This window comes from Lutzomyia longipalpis, chromosome 1 (assembly GCF_024334085.1).
Source record: "Lutzomyia longipalpis isolate SR_M1_2022 chromosome 1, ASM2433408v1".
Classification (NCBI taxonomy): domain Eukaryota; kingdom Metazoa; phylum Arthropoda; class Insecta; order Diptera; family Psychodidae; genus Lutzomyia; species Lutzomyia longipalpis.
In genome coordinates, this window is record NC_074707.1 from 233560 (window position 1) to 246003 (window position 12444).

The window sequence follows — 12444 nt, forward strand, 5'->3', positions numbered from 1 at the left end:
TTCTGCTGTATATTGGTCATAATTATAAATTGGTTGTACATTTCTATCTTGCCAATTCTCTAACAATTTTGCCTTTTTCCCATAAATTAGTTGAAATGGTGTATAACCATGAGAACAAGTAGGCGTAGTGTTGTAGCAAAAGTCAAAATAAGGAAGCCATGTATCCCAGTCTGTCGTGTGTTCGTTTACATAGGAACGTAGGAATTCATTCAAGGTTTTATGACATCTTTCAATGCTTCCCAAGCTCTGGTGATGATAAGGTGTAGAGTTTAATCTGTTCACCTGTAACATCTCAGCAACTTTACGGAAAACCTCGTTGATGAATTCAGTTCCCATGTCAGTCTTTATATGAGCCACGAACCCATATTTTAATAGAATGTTTTCTACTAAGGCCCTGGCTAGTGTGTTAGCCTCTTTGTCAGGTATGGGCACCGTACATACGAACTTTGACAGTTCGCATTGGAACGATGCCGCATATCTATTTCCACTGTCTGATCTGATAAAAGGACCTACTGTGTCTATCGACACAATATCGAAAGTACTTTGAGGGGTATTGGTTATAACCATGGGTTCTTTTACAGAAATCCCACTCTTGTTTTTCTGGCATTGCTGACATGCTTTGACAAAATTAGCAATGTCTTTCCCCATACCTTTCCATCGAAAAATCTCTTTTAGTTTCTTTAATAGTCTGTTTTGCCCTATATGTCCTCCTGTGGGACTTAAATGATGTTGATTAAGGATATTCGTAATAACTGATTTATCTGTTATGACTACCGGTGGTTCATATAACAAAATTTGTATGTGCTGCAGCACTTTCATACTTATTTCTTTGAATCTTTCGACCGTGATATGTTGAAAGATGTAGTTTTTGTAGGATAAAGCTAGCTTGTCAATTTTTAATCCTTTACAATTTTGCTCCATCATTAGTAGATCCCGCTCTAGTGCGATGTCTGTGTATAATGACGGCATTAATATTTTGTATTCTTTTTTATTTTTCTTTACGAACGCGTTCTTTGATAAATTGTCACCATTGTGAAAAATTAATTCCGGAATTCCTGAGATCTCTTCTATTTTAACCGCATCATAAACATTAAGGTGATCAGTCTTAGTGTCTAGATGAGCTTGTTTGTCATTATCTTGTATTTTATTTCTTTTCATACGTTCTAACATGCCACGTGTTTGAACGGGTAACACATATAAGCTTTTGAGTAGTTCAGAGTCAACATCAATGCGGCTAAGAGCATCTGCATTGGTGTTGCTCTTACCAGGCTTATATATGATCTCAAAATCATATTCTTCAAGATCTAGTCGCATCCTCATCAACTTAGATGAAGGATTTTTCATGTTAAAAAGATAAACCAATGGTCTATGATCTGTGAATATTTTGAACTTTCGGCCATACAGGTACGGCCTGTAGTGCTGAACTCCCCAATGAATGGCGGTGAGTTCTTTTTCTATTGTGGATTTATTACGTTCACCCTTTGTAAAGGTTTTACTCGCAAATGAAATAGGCAAGTCGCTACCAATTTCTCCTTGGGAAAGTATGGCAGACGCGGCCATATTAGACGCATCTGTCGTCAATACGAAAGTTTGTTCAAAATCCGGATATTGAAGCACTCTAGGACTAATGAGATCCATTTTGAGCCCTTCAAAAGAATTTTGACAACGCGTATCCCAAATAAATTTTGCTTTTTTCTTGAGCAAGGCGTTCAAAGGTGCAGTCTTTTCTGCAAAGTTCGGAACGAATTTTCTGTAATAATTGGCTAAAGCCACAAATCTACGCACCTCATCAGCATTAGTGGGAATTGGATAATGTTGAATGACACTGTATTTGGAAGGATCTGGCAATACTCCTTCAGGAGTGAGCTTGTGACCTAAATATACTACTTCTGTTTGTAAAAATGTGCACTTAGATGGATTGAGTTTGAGGTTGTATTGACGTAATCTCTCAAACACTTTCTTTAGATTTTTATTGTGGTGGCTTAAACTTCCACCAAATACCACAAGGTCATCAATGTAAAGAAATGCCGATCCTGGAGTTAAACCTGCCATTGCTAAACTCATCATTCTTTGAAAGCTATTGGGGCTAATTTTTAGTCCAAAAGGGAGTCTAGTAAATTGAAAATGTCCTTGATTAGCCGTAAAGGCAGTTATTTCTCTTGAAAAATCTTTAGACTCTATCTCTACTTGATGAAAACCTGACTGAAGATCAAGAGTAGTAAAATATTTAGAACGACCTAATTGATCTAAAATTTCTTCTATTCTAGGGAGTGGAAACTTATCTGCAATTATTGTTTTATTTACTTTTCTGAAATCTACTACCAATCGCCATTTCTTTTCATCCGTTCCTGATTTTTTAGGTACCAATAAAATTGGTGAATTGAACGGTGATTGCGATGGTTCAATAATTTTGTCTTCCAACATTTTATTAACTTGTCTTGAAATTTCCACGGATTGTGATTGTGGTGTTCTGTAATTTTTTACATAAATAGGCTCTGAGCCTGTTTGCCTAATTGACTGTTTGTAAAAATTGTTGCATGTTAAATGATCTCCCTCTAAATGAAATATATCCATAAAATCTTGACATAGAGATTTTATTGAGGATTTTGCGTATTCTGGGACTTTTTCTAATTTTAATTCTTTGAACAATCTTTCTTTTCTTTGATCTGTTTCACTGTCTGAATTTTTCTTGAGATTACTGTTATCATTTTCTACTTTTTGCATTATATAATTATCTAAAGGTACAAATTTTGGTTCGTAATCCTTTACAATAAATTCCCTATTAGTGGTGTTTAAGAACATGATGTATGGTGTGCCGGAGACAATCGTACTGGAAGAGAAAACTCCTGGTGAAATTTCCTCTCCAAGGGCCACATGGTCTCCTGGCAACCACTTATCAAGTCTTCTGACGGCCTGACACCTTGATGGTATTATGAACGATTTTTCCTCAAACCGATCTTGCAACGGCATAGTGATCTCCTTTCCCTGCGTGAAAAAATGTATAACGTATGAATAGAAATCAATTTTGCATTTATATTTTATTAGGAAATCCCTGCCCAATATACCATCAAAAGGTATTCCAAAATTTTCATTAATTACGTGAAATGTGTGTGATACTTGCTGTCCGTTAGGGGATAAATTAAAGGTTAATAGGCATGTTCCTTCGGTCTTGTACATCTCTTGGCCTACACCCGAAAAATTAATTCTTTCATTGTTGTTGACATTTATTTTCTTGGATTTAATTAAGCTAATATCAGCTCCTGAATCTATTAGAAATGTAGCTGATTGGTTTAATTCAACTATTGGCAATTTTATGAAACATGACAGAGATGTCATGCAAACTGATGGTATTGAGTTGGTTGCGGGTACATTTGCTGAGGTGCCCCCGGTTGACGCAATTGGCCAGGGGCCATTGCGTTTCCCGAATTATCAACGAGAGCTCCCTCTTGATTAGATTGTGCCATATAAATTCGTCCTCTTTGGCCCCTACCGCGATTGTTGTTATTGTAACCGCGATGGTAACCACCTGAACGATCACCTCTACCTCTCGAGTTCCATTCTCTTCGCGTCTGTGACTGGTTACTGTGATTACCACGATGGTAACCACCTGAACGATCGTTTCTACCTCTTGGGTTCCATTCTCTTCGAGATTGTGATTGACCATCATTTCCTCTTCTACCTTTTCTACTATTATTCACATTTCTTCCCCTTATCGTATTTACCTGTGGGGGATTGTTTGCGGACACGGTTGCTTCAGCCTCATGAGCAACAGCTACGGCTTTGGCGAACTCTGTCACCCTTGATGCTACTACGATTGATTTCAAGTTTGAATTTAAACCACTTTTAAAGGCATTTGCAGCAGTAGCGTCATTTAAAGTTCGTATAATTTGGTCATGTTCAGATCCTTGCGATTGGATCTGAACCCGCGAGAGTTCGTCGGTTAATTTTTCAATTTTCTTGGCAAATTCTGCTACCGAATCTATACCCTGTCGTGTCTTTGTCAGTTCAGTATTTATGGAGGCAACAGTTCTTTTTATCCCAAATCTCTCTGTTAATTTTTTCTTTAGACTGATAAATGTAGTAATTTCGGAAGTGATACTTAATTTCGCACTTCCCTTAATTTTAATCTGAGTTACAAATTTAATCAGTAAATTTTTATTAACATTGTCCAATGTTTCGTGATAAAATTCTACAGCATCCAAAAAGTCCAACAGTTTGTCTTCGGAACCATCGAATTCCGGTATTAAAGACGATGCTAGTTTTAGGTCTAACACAGCCATATTGACTTTTTCTTCTGTTTCTTCTTCTTCTGTTTCTTCTGTTTCTTCTATTTCTTCTGTTTCTTCTTTTTCTTGTTGCTTTTGATTTATTTTTTTCTGAATTGCTGTTAAAAGTTCGTTTATTTCATTATATATTTTTAGTTCATTTTCTACTTGTATCCTCAACGTTTCTTTATCTTCTCTACTACTGATTTCACTGTTAATAATTTCTGTTAATTGATTGAACGCATTATGATGTTCATTTACTATCAATAATTTGTTTGCCACATAATTTTCTTTATACTGTCTGTCTTTGGGATTCTTTTTTAAACTACTGCAAATTTTGCTTAGTTCCTCATAAAGCTCAATATAAATTTGGAAATTTTCATCCATTTAATCTTGACCTAAATTAACATGACAAATCTGACCTATATAATTTCAATCTTATTCAAAACAACACCTTTATTTTTGTTTACTTATCTGTCTTCATGATTTTGCTGACTCGATTTTCGTTGTGCATTCAACTCGGCATACGCAGCTTGAGTGCGATGTTCACAGTCCATCTTCGAAATTTGCTGACTCCGTTGTCGTTGTCCATTCAACTCTGCATGTGCAGCTTTGAGTGCGATGTCTTCTGCCTTTTCGAATTTTGCTGACTTCGTTGTCGTTGTCCATTCAACTCTGCATACACTGCTTGAGTGCGATGTTCATCACGATGTCCACGTATGAGTCCAATGTTCACCAAGATGTCCACGTTTCACGGTTGAGTGCACTGCACCTTCTGCTCACGCAGCTTTTTGAGTGCGTCGACTCCTACGATGCCACGGTGGCGTGTTTCCAACTTGCAGCCTGCGTCGCATCCAAACTTTCAGGGGTGTCACGATCCTGGGATCGTTGGGGATGATCATAGGATTTCCAGGATATCAAAATTTTCCAGTACACCATCGAGACACTTCATCAGCTTTCCCCAGTATGGGCAACGGGAGAAATATTTGTTTCACTTTTTTTTTTTTTTTGTCACTTTTTACTTAGAGTTCTGCATTTTTTTTTTTCACATACTTGTAGTGGGTTAATTAATTTTTATTTTTGACTTTTATTGTAATTAAATAAATTATTTTTCACTTCCCTGGGACCGACGTCCCAACATAATCAACGTGTCGCGATCGCCATGTAGCGTAGTCGTATGAAAACAATGTTCATTACTCTGTGGTTCGAATGTGACTGTCGTCACTTCGGATTTATTCAATATAATCATACCATGCATTTACATTAAACATACGCATAAGCAATAACATAATGCATATGCTACAGGAGATTTTATTATAAACTCTACGCAAATTATAAGCATAGTGGTAGGATAATATTCTACCTCTATGTTTATGCCTCTAATTGTTATTGCAGCATATAATAAGCACTCGAGCTCAATTACAACATGGTGGGTCATTTTGTGAAAATTCCCCCTACTAGCAATATGCTGAAAAATCAATTAGCCACGGGGGGATTTTATTCCCGCACCTTCTTTGCACATCCCCACATACACACCCCCTTCGCATAGGCTCACCTGAGTCACTGTCAAAACGATTGTAGGGCTTAAAACTTCCAAGTGATGTTGGTCGTTTCGATGAGTGCTCTCGCTTTCCAGTACGCAGTTGCCTTTTTGAGTCCTTCGGATCACTGTAACCCTCAACAACTTTAACGTGCGGCTGCGGTGGTGGCTGAGGTGTGACTGTTGCTGTCGGATTTGCTGGATCTACAAATGTCACCTGTGTGTGGGAGAGAGGTAAAGAGGCAGATTAATAGAATTATAAACACCACATTAGCACCCATCTTCATTGCAGAGAGGGTGCGGTTGTTTTTGCATTTTATTACTAAATTTTTGCAGTCCCTCCGCAAAAAAAAAACTCCAACTTAAGAGCTTTTTTTGCAAAAATACTCATAAAGTTTCTCTTTGATGTTGAACAATAACGGAAAAAAAATTCACGGAAACGTTCAACTTGAATTTGCTTTAATTGCACTTTATGCAGAGTTCCTTGAAATGCCAGAAAAGTTTCCTTTTTCTTTCCACTCAGCTGCGTGGAAAAAATGTGGTTTTTAAAAAAATACAAGTCCCTCTCTTTGAGGGGTTGATTTGCTGACTCTTAAGTGTACAAAAAGCAGCTAAAAGAAGAAGTTTTAAAGTCGGTGGTGCTTCTTATTTTAATTCAATTTCAATAAACTCGTAGTTGAAAAAAAATCATTTTTAACTCAAATAACTAGCTTTACGCTTCAAGGAGTTTTTTTTAAACGATTTTTTTTGTGAATAAAGGTTTTAAAGTTACTTAAATAATGGACTATGATAAATTTAATAGATAAAAAACCTTCCTATCTCACAGTGATGGTACTGTAAATGGAAAATATTTTCTTCATAATTCAGTATGAGAAAAAATTTAAATTCAACCTGTTTATCCTGCAAAAACCAGCTAAAAGAACTTCACCTACACCACGCTTTAGTATGACGACAGGAATGCAAATGAGGTGTATTTGGGGGAACAGGGCATAAAAATGAATTTGTTTTGAAATTGTCCATGCTATTTTATTTCTTACACGTCCCCACCATTCATTGCACCTGTTTACTTTTCACCCAAAATAAATTTCAATTTAAACTGTATTTTTTTTTCGTTGGGAATTAACGTTTAAAGTTAGTCTATTTTTTCTCTCTATTTCACTGCTATTTAATTACTGTGTGTGGGTGTAAAAAGCAATTGTAAATAGCAGAAGAGTTGCTCGTAGTAACAATTCTAGAGGTATAGTAAAAATTTTCTATTCTAAAATTCCTTTATCTTTCCCTTGAAATATGTGACAACAATGGGGAACACAACACCCCTTTATTTTATTTAGCCGCGGGGAAAAATTCCTTCCAAATGGCATAAAACAAAACTCAGTGTTAAAATGCTGTAGGGGTTGAAAAATACAACAATAAAAAAGTACCATATTTAAGCGTAAGCCTTTTTTGGCGGTTCAAATTGAAGCCGTAGGTGTTTTTTATGGTAATTTTGCTAAAGCTCTCTCTCTCTCTCTCTCCATCTCTTGCTGGAGCTTCCCACAAAACTGGGAATACCATAAACATACACAAAAAAAAATACAAAACACAAGCAAAAATGGGACTGACCCGAGGTACAAAATGAGCTTAGGTATCATTTCATAAATTCCCCCATTTCCTACATACGGGATATAAATATTGCAATTTCCATATCATACAAATTTTCCACATTTTCTTCCTTTACCAATGGATGACACCTATTATTTTTAATGAATTTCTGGGATGGTCACGGTGGCGCGAATGACCAAGCCATCCGCAATAGTAGCTTGACTCCCAAATGGTTCTACCTTTTTTTCCCCAAAGCATAAGCTCTGACGATTATAGAGGTGGAAATGTCTCATTTGTTACACATTTTCCTACATATTTCCCTCTGAATATTTTATCTTCTACTCTCATGATGCTATATATGCTGTATGTATCAACAATACATATATATGTATATATTCCCGACAAATTGCACATTGGAAAATTTAATGAAGATTCGGGGAAATGGAGTGGAAGGGAAAAAAAGTTTCACTCAAAGTTATTATTGGTTTTTTGTACGAAATTCTCTTCACACAAAAGTAGGTGAAAATGATGGGTGAAGCCAATCAACACTGGTGATGACTGTGATTTAAACTGATATCAGTTCAATGAATTTTAATGAAATTCCATCACAATATACATATATACTTGAAATTTAACATCAAATTATCGTCACGCCAATCTGATATTTATGTATGTATATAATTATGCCTCTGTAGATTTCCTTTTAATTAAAATTCATAACCATTGATGGTAAAGTCAGAAATAATTTATTTTCAGAGATATTGGTTAATGGATAATCTAAAGAAAAATCCATTCGAAATATTTTTAAATAAATAAAAGCTTAAAGAAAAGAAATATTGACTAAAAAAAATTTCTAGAAGCTCTCAAAGCTCTTTTCTAAGAAATTTTTGACTTTGCAAAAGATAGACATATCGTATTTAGGGACCTGTAGTGTGATAGACTGTAGGAGAAAGAACTTCATCATCGTGGTGACATCCCAAAATAATCATCTCCCCTTTTGATAACAGATCCAATTTATTTAATTAAATTGTGTATACGCTCTGTATGTATAATCGCAATTTCTTAAGTGACATGCTAAGCACGCATTTCCGCGTTCCTCTACAATATTATGTATTTAACATTATATATAGCACTCAACAGGAAAACAGCCCCTACTCATCATCTCTTAAACAATCCCCACCGGATAAATTATTTCTTATCTAATGAGATTAATTCGAGGCAAAACAATTTGATCTTCAACACCAGACGTCCACCAGAGGAGATAGAAAAAAATTTCCACTCATTATCTCTTTTCAAAACAGTCTTTTCTGGTTCCCCTTCTTTGCCATCCGCATAAAATGCTTCTGCCCATGGCTCGTATTTTTATTATATACTTTTGCCTTCCTCGCCTTGGTCTAGCTAAAAAGCGACATTTTCAGAGAGATAGAGAGAGAAATGTTGCCGAAGGGAATTTGATTGAAGGTTCATCTCATCGTGAAAATATGAAATGCAATTAAAATCATCTTGTGCAGTTGGTGTTGTGTGATTAAATGCTCTCAATTCAACATGTTGACGTTCACTAACGTATATACGGTAATGCCATTAATCTTGAGTGAAATCACTGGAAGGACTTTTAATGAAATTTCAAAATAAATCATTAGGAATGAATTTGGAGTGCAGCTTTGAAGGGGAAGAATCTTCAGGGAAATATTTTAAGTGTTGCTTTTCCACCCCAAAATGGGCACAGTAGTAGGTACACTTGGCTGCGGGCAACCACCCCCTTTACACACCACTCCCAAATACCGGAAAAGACACGAGAGATGTGAAGCCGACAAGAGCTAGGGAGACCTTAATTAACAATCTCTTCCTTGTACAAAAAAAATCCCATAATTTTGTTTTCTTTACTACAGCCCATTAATGTTAAAAATTTAATATTTCTTTTTTTTTATATATTTTCAAGAAACTCAAGGAACTTACGTGTTCTGATAAGGGGCTCGGTGTTGTCCAATTATTTGGCACAAGATCAACCAAGCAAGGATCAAAACTGGACGGGCGTTTCTTTACAAAGTCAACTGGCAGGCTGTAATCATCACAGATAGAAATCTGAAAGAGACAAGAAGATATTTTGTTAAATATTTTTATATACATTTTGTCAATTTGTCACACTGTGAAGTCTTTACGAGAGATTAATTTAATATTTTCTTAACATCCGCACACAATGACAAACCCAGATAAAGAAACCGCACCATTTGGGAGACTTCAGCCACGGTACAAATTCCTAGCGACAACAATGGTCGGGAAATTTACAACCCTCTCGCTGTACTTGACATCCTCTATTATTGCGTCGTTTAAATTATGAAGTACAACATGCACAGAGATTAAGAATTTAGTTTTGCTGCGAGAGAAAAGGGTGGAAAATTGAGGATGGAAGAAAACTAATATAATAATTAATAATTCTTTATTCATTCCTACAATTTACATATCGTACACTATTCACAAATTCTATTTGATCCAAGTTGCACTAACTATGTAGAACTTTCGGAAGATTACTCCACACCTAGTCGTGATAGACTGTTTGGGTGGAGGGAAGATCCTGTCGGAGATGATGGTGCACGGGAAGTTCCACTATCGCACGCGCTGGCTGCTAGCATTGGCACTCTTTCGCCTTTATGAACCACACTGCAGATCCATGATCAGCGTCGTCCCTCCGCCCACAGATGGCACTGTTGATATTGGCTCCGACCCATACAGGAAGTTCCGCAAACACAGGCACTGACTGCTAGCAGCTGCACATTTATCGCTGGTGGACCGGCATAGCTATGGACATTGGTGGCTACTGTAGTCCCTCCGCCCCACAGATGGCACTGATGCTGATGTTGGCTCCATCTCGTAGTTGCACAAATCGTCCGAGCAGGAAAGGAATAGCTGTGGAGTAGAAAGGAAAGAAAGGGAAGGAAGCACTAGGCCAGAAAAACGGCAAGCCGCTGCGGGAATCGAACCCACAACCCCAGCGATGAGTGGTATTGAGTGGTGCTTTAGCTCTCTTTACCACCGGGGCTTCGAAAGAGAGAAATTATCCTCCTAAATTATGATTTCTAATTTTAGAATTTTCTCTCAGAAATTTGCACTAAAATGTTTATTCAAAAGTCTTTCTTTAAGAAGTTTTTTTTTAAATCATTTTCTATTTAATAAAAAAAATCGGAAGTTTTTTTAAAAGCTCAGAAAGTAAGAAGTAAAACCGTCATTCGTTTTGCATTCTCTCTTCTCACAACACTGAATAGAGATCAAGATAGTACAGTACAGCTGTTGGGCAAACGGAAAAGCGTGTGTATATTATTATGCTGAAATTACAAGAAACCACCTCTACCTGGTAGTGCTGTACTAATGTCAGAGTTCAAGGAATTTACGAGGAGATACACACAAATGTAATTTCTTTTTATCACATTTCACTTTAATAAAGTACCCATGCTCCCGGAGGCGACTATCACGGGAATGCAGCCAAAGCTCTCCACATGGATATCTCTGTGCATGTAAATTAACCCCAAGGCTCGTTGGTGTAGCCATCAAGCCAAGAATGGGGTTGGGGGGTGCACGATGTCACCAGTTAGCGCTACCTAATCGACTAAATGGAGCGAAAAAGGGGTTCCTTTTCATCAGGATGCTTTCACCAACACACATCCCATCGTCTTCTAAGGGCTTGTGAGCTATATGGAAATTTATAAATTCTACCACGATTTAGAACGTCATTTTTATTGAAGTAATTATAACTTCCCCATCCCCCACACCCCCATCATGGTGTGTGTGTACCCAACAGAAAACCATTTACCGTGCCTGGGAAAAGCTTTAATCGTTCCACAGCTTAAAACCATGCTAAATTTACATATTTATGTTGTAAATAACATTTAAGGGTTCCTTCCCTCGACCACCACGAACATTTTGCCTTCATCACCACCCACCGTGAGTAAAATTGTATCCAGAAAATCCAATAAGTGTGCTGTAGACTCGATTTCGCAGCATATCCGGAATGTCAACGGAGGTGGTAAAAGTGAAATACACCATCAGTCGCGCCCATAGCCAAAAATGGATGAGATATCAGCTTTATTGAATTTTGTGTGAGCTTTTAAGCACTACATGATGGGAAAGATGGATTTCCATACCTATATACATAGAATTGGGGATGATATACTTCCATCATCCCTTTTGAGAAAAGCTACCACAGTGTGTTGAAAAATAATATCATATTTTCAATCATCATTCCACCACAACACAAGACACCTTTCGAAAACAACCCTTTGCGGATGATCCCTAAGCAAAGAAAAGGGTAAATTCTAACCCCTACACACAATGATAAATGTATGAGATGAGATTAAATAATAAATACAAATAATGGAGCAACATTGAGAGTGAGAATATTGCTTTTTCTGCCATAGGGTAAGTATTTTTTTTTTGTAATAGGGTGATGTTGTAATTTGTACCTACAATTTATATTATATAATAATAAAAGGGGGAAGATATAATTGGAAAATTAAAAAAAATTGAATGAAAGATTACTTTCAATCAATCTTCTTGTGCATATTTAGAGTGATTAAAATGATGCTCTTTTATGTATAGAACTATTTGATTTAAACCTTAGAATTTCTAGAACAATAAGAATTTATCTTGTAGGTCTGCTTTTGAGTAAAAAATATTACGCCGTATTAGAGAATTTACCCTATTATCTGACCAGTGGGTCCATTTATTCCATACAATATCCCATCGTTTGTGCTCTCTGATTTCACATCTCAACCGAAGGGATATTGTATTCACAATCCATGAGGGGACCAAAAGAGATAAACATTCCAGATATCACGAGACATTGTCAGCCCATACGGAAGGGTGTGATTTAATTACAAAATATTTATACTATCTCTTGAATCCAAAATATCCCACAGTTTTTGATTTATTACCACCCTGAACGTGATAAAACCAGACAATTTTTTTTTCATGCGCCAACGTCTGAACCATAGAAACGTGCCCATGGACGTTAGGTTTGACTAGCTCGTGTGGGAATGTTATCAATTTTCAGATATATAGTATAGT

The 12444-nt window shown here is 36.6% G+C and overlaps 2 protein-coding genes across 3 annotated transcripts in view; one reads left to right on the top strand and one right to left on the bottom strand.

Moving 5' to 3' along the window:
- Nucleotides 1-12444, top strand: part of LOC129797075 (protein krasavietz) — a 57962-nt gene that overhangs the window by 19831 nt on the left and 25687 nt on the right. The gene's annotated exons all lie outside the window — the stretch shown is intronic.
- Nucleotides 1-12444, bottom strand: part of LOC129797033 (uncharacterized) — a 73759-nt gene that overhangs the window by 12253 nt on the left and 49062 nt on the right. For both annotated transcript variants that reach the window (XM_055839276.1, XM_055839283.1), the window contains exons 4-5: nucleotides 9343-9468; nucleotides 5821-6022 (exon numbers count right to left, since the gene is read on the bottom strand). In XM_055839276.1, the coding sequence (XP_055695251.1) occupies nucleotides 5821-6022; nucleotides 9343-9468 (328 nt within the window). The remainder of the gene's footprint in view (nucleotides 1-5820; nucleotides 6023-9342; nucleotides 9469-12444) is intronic.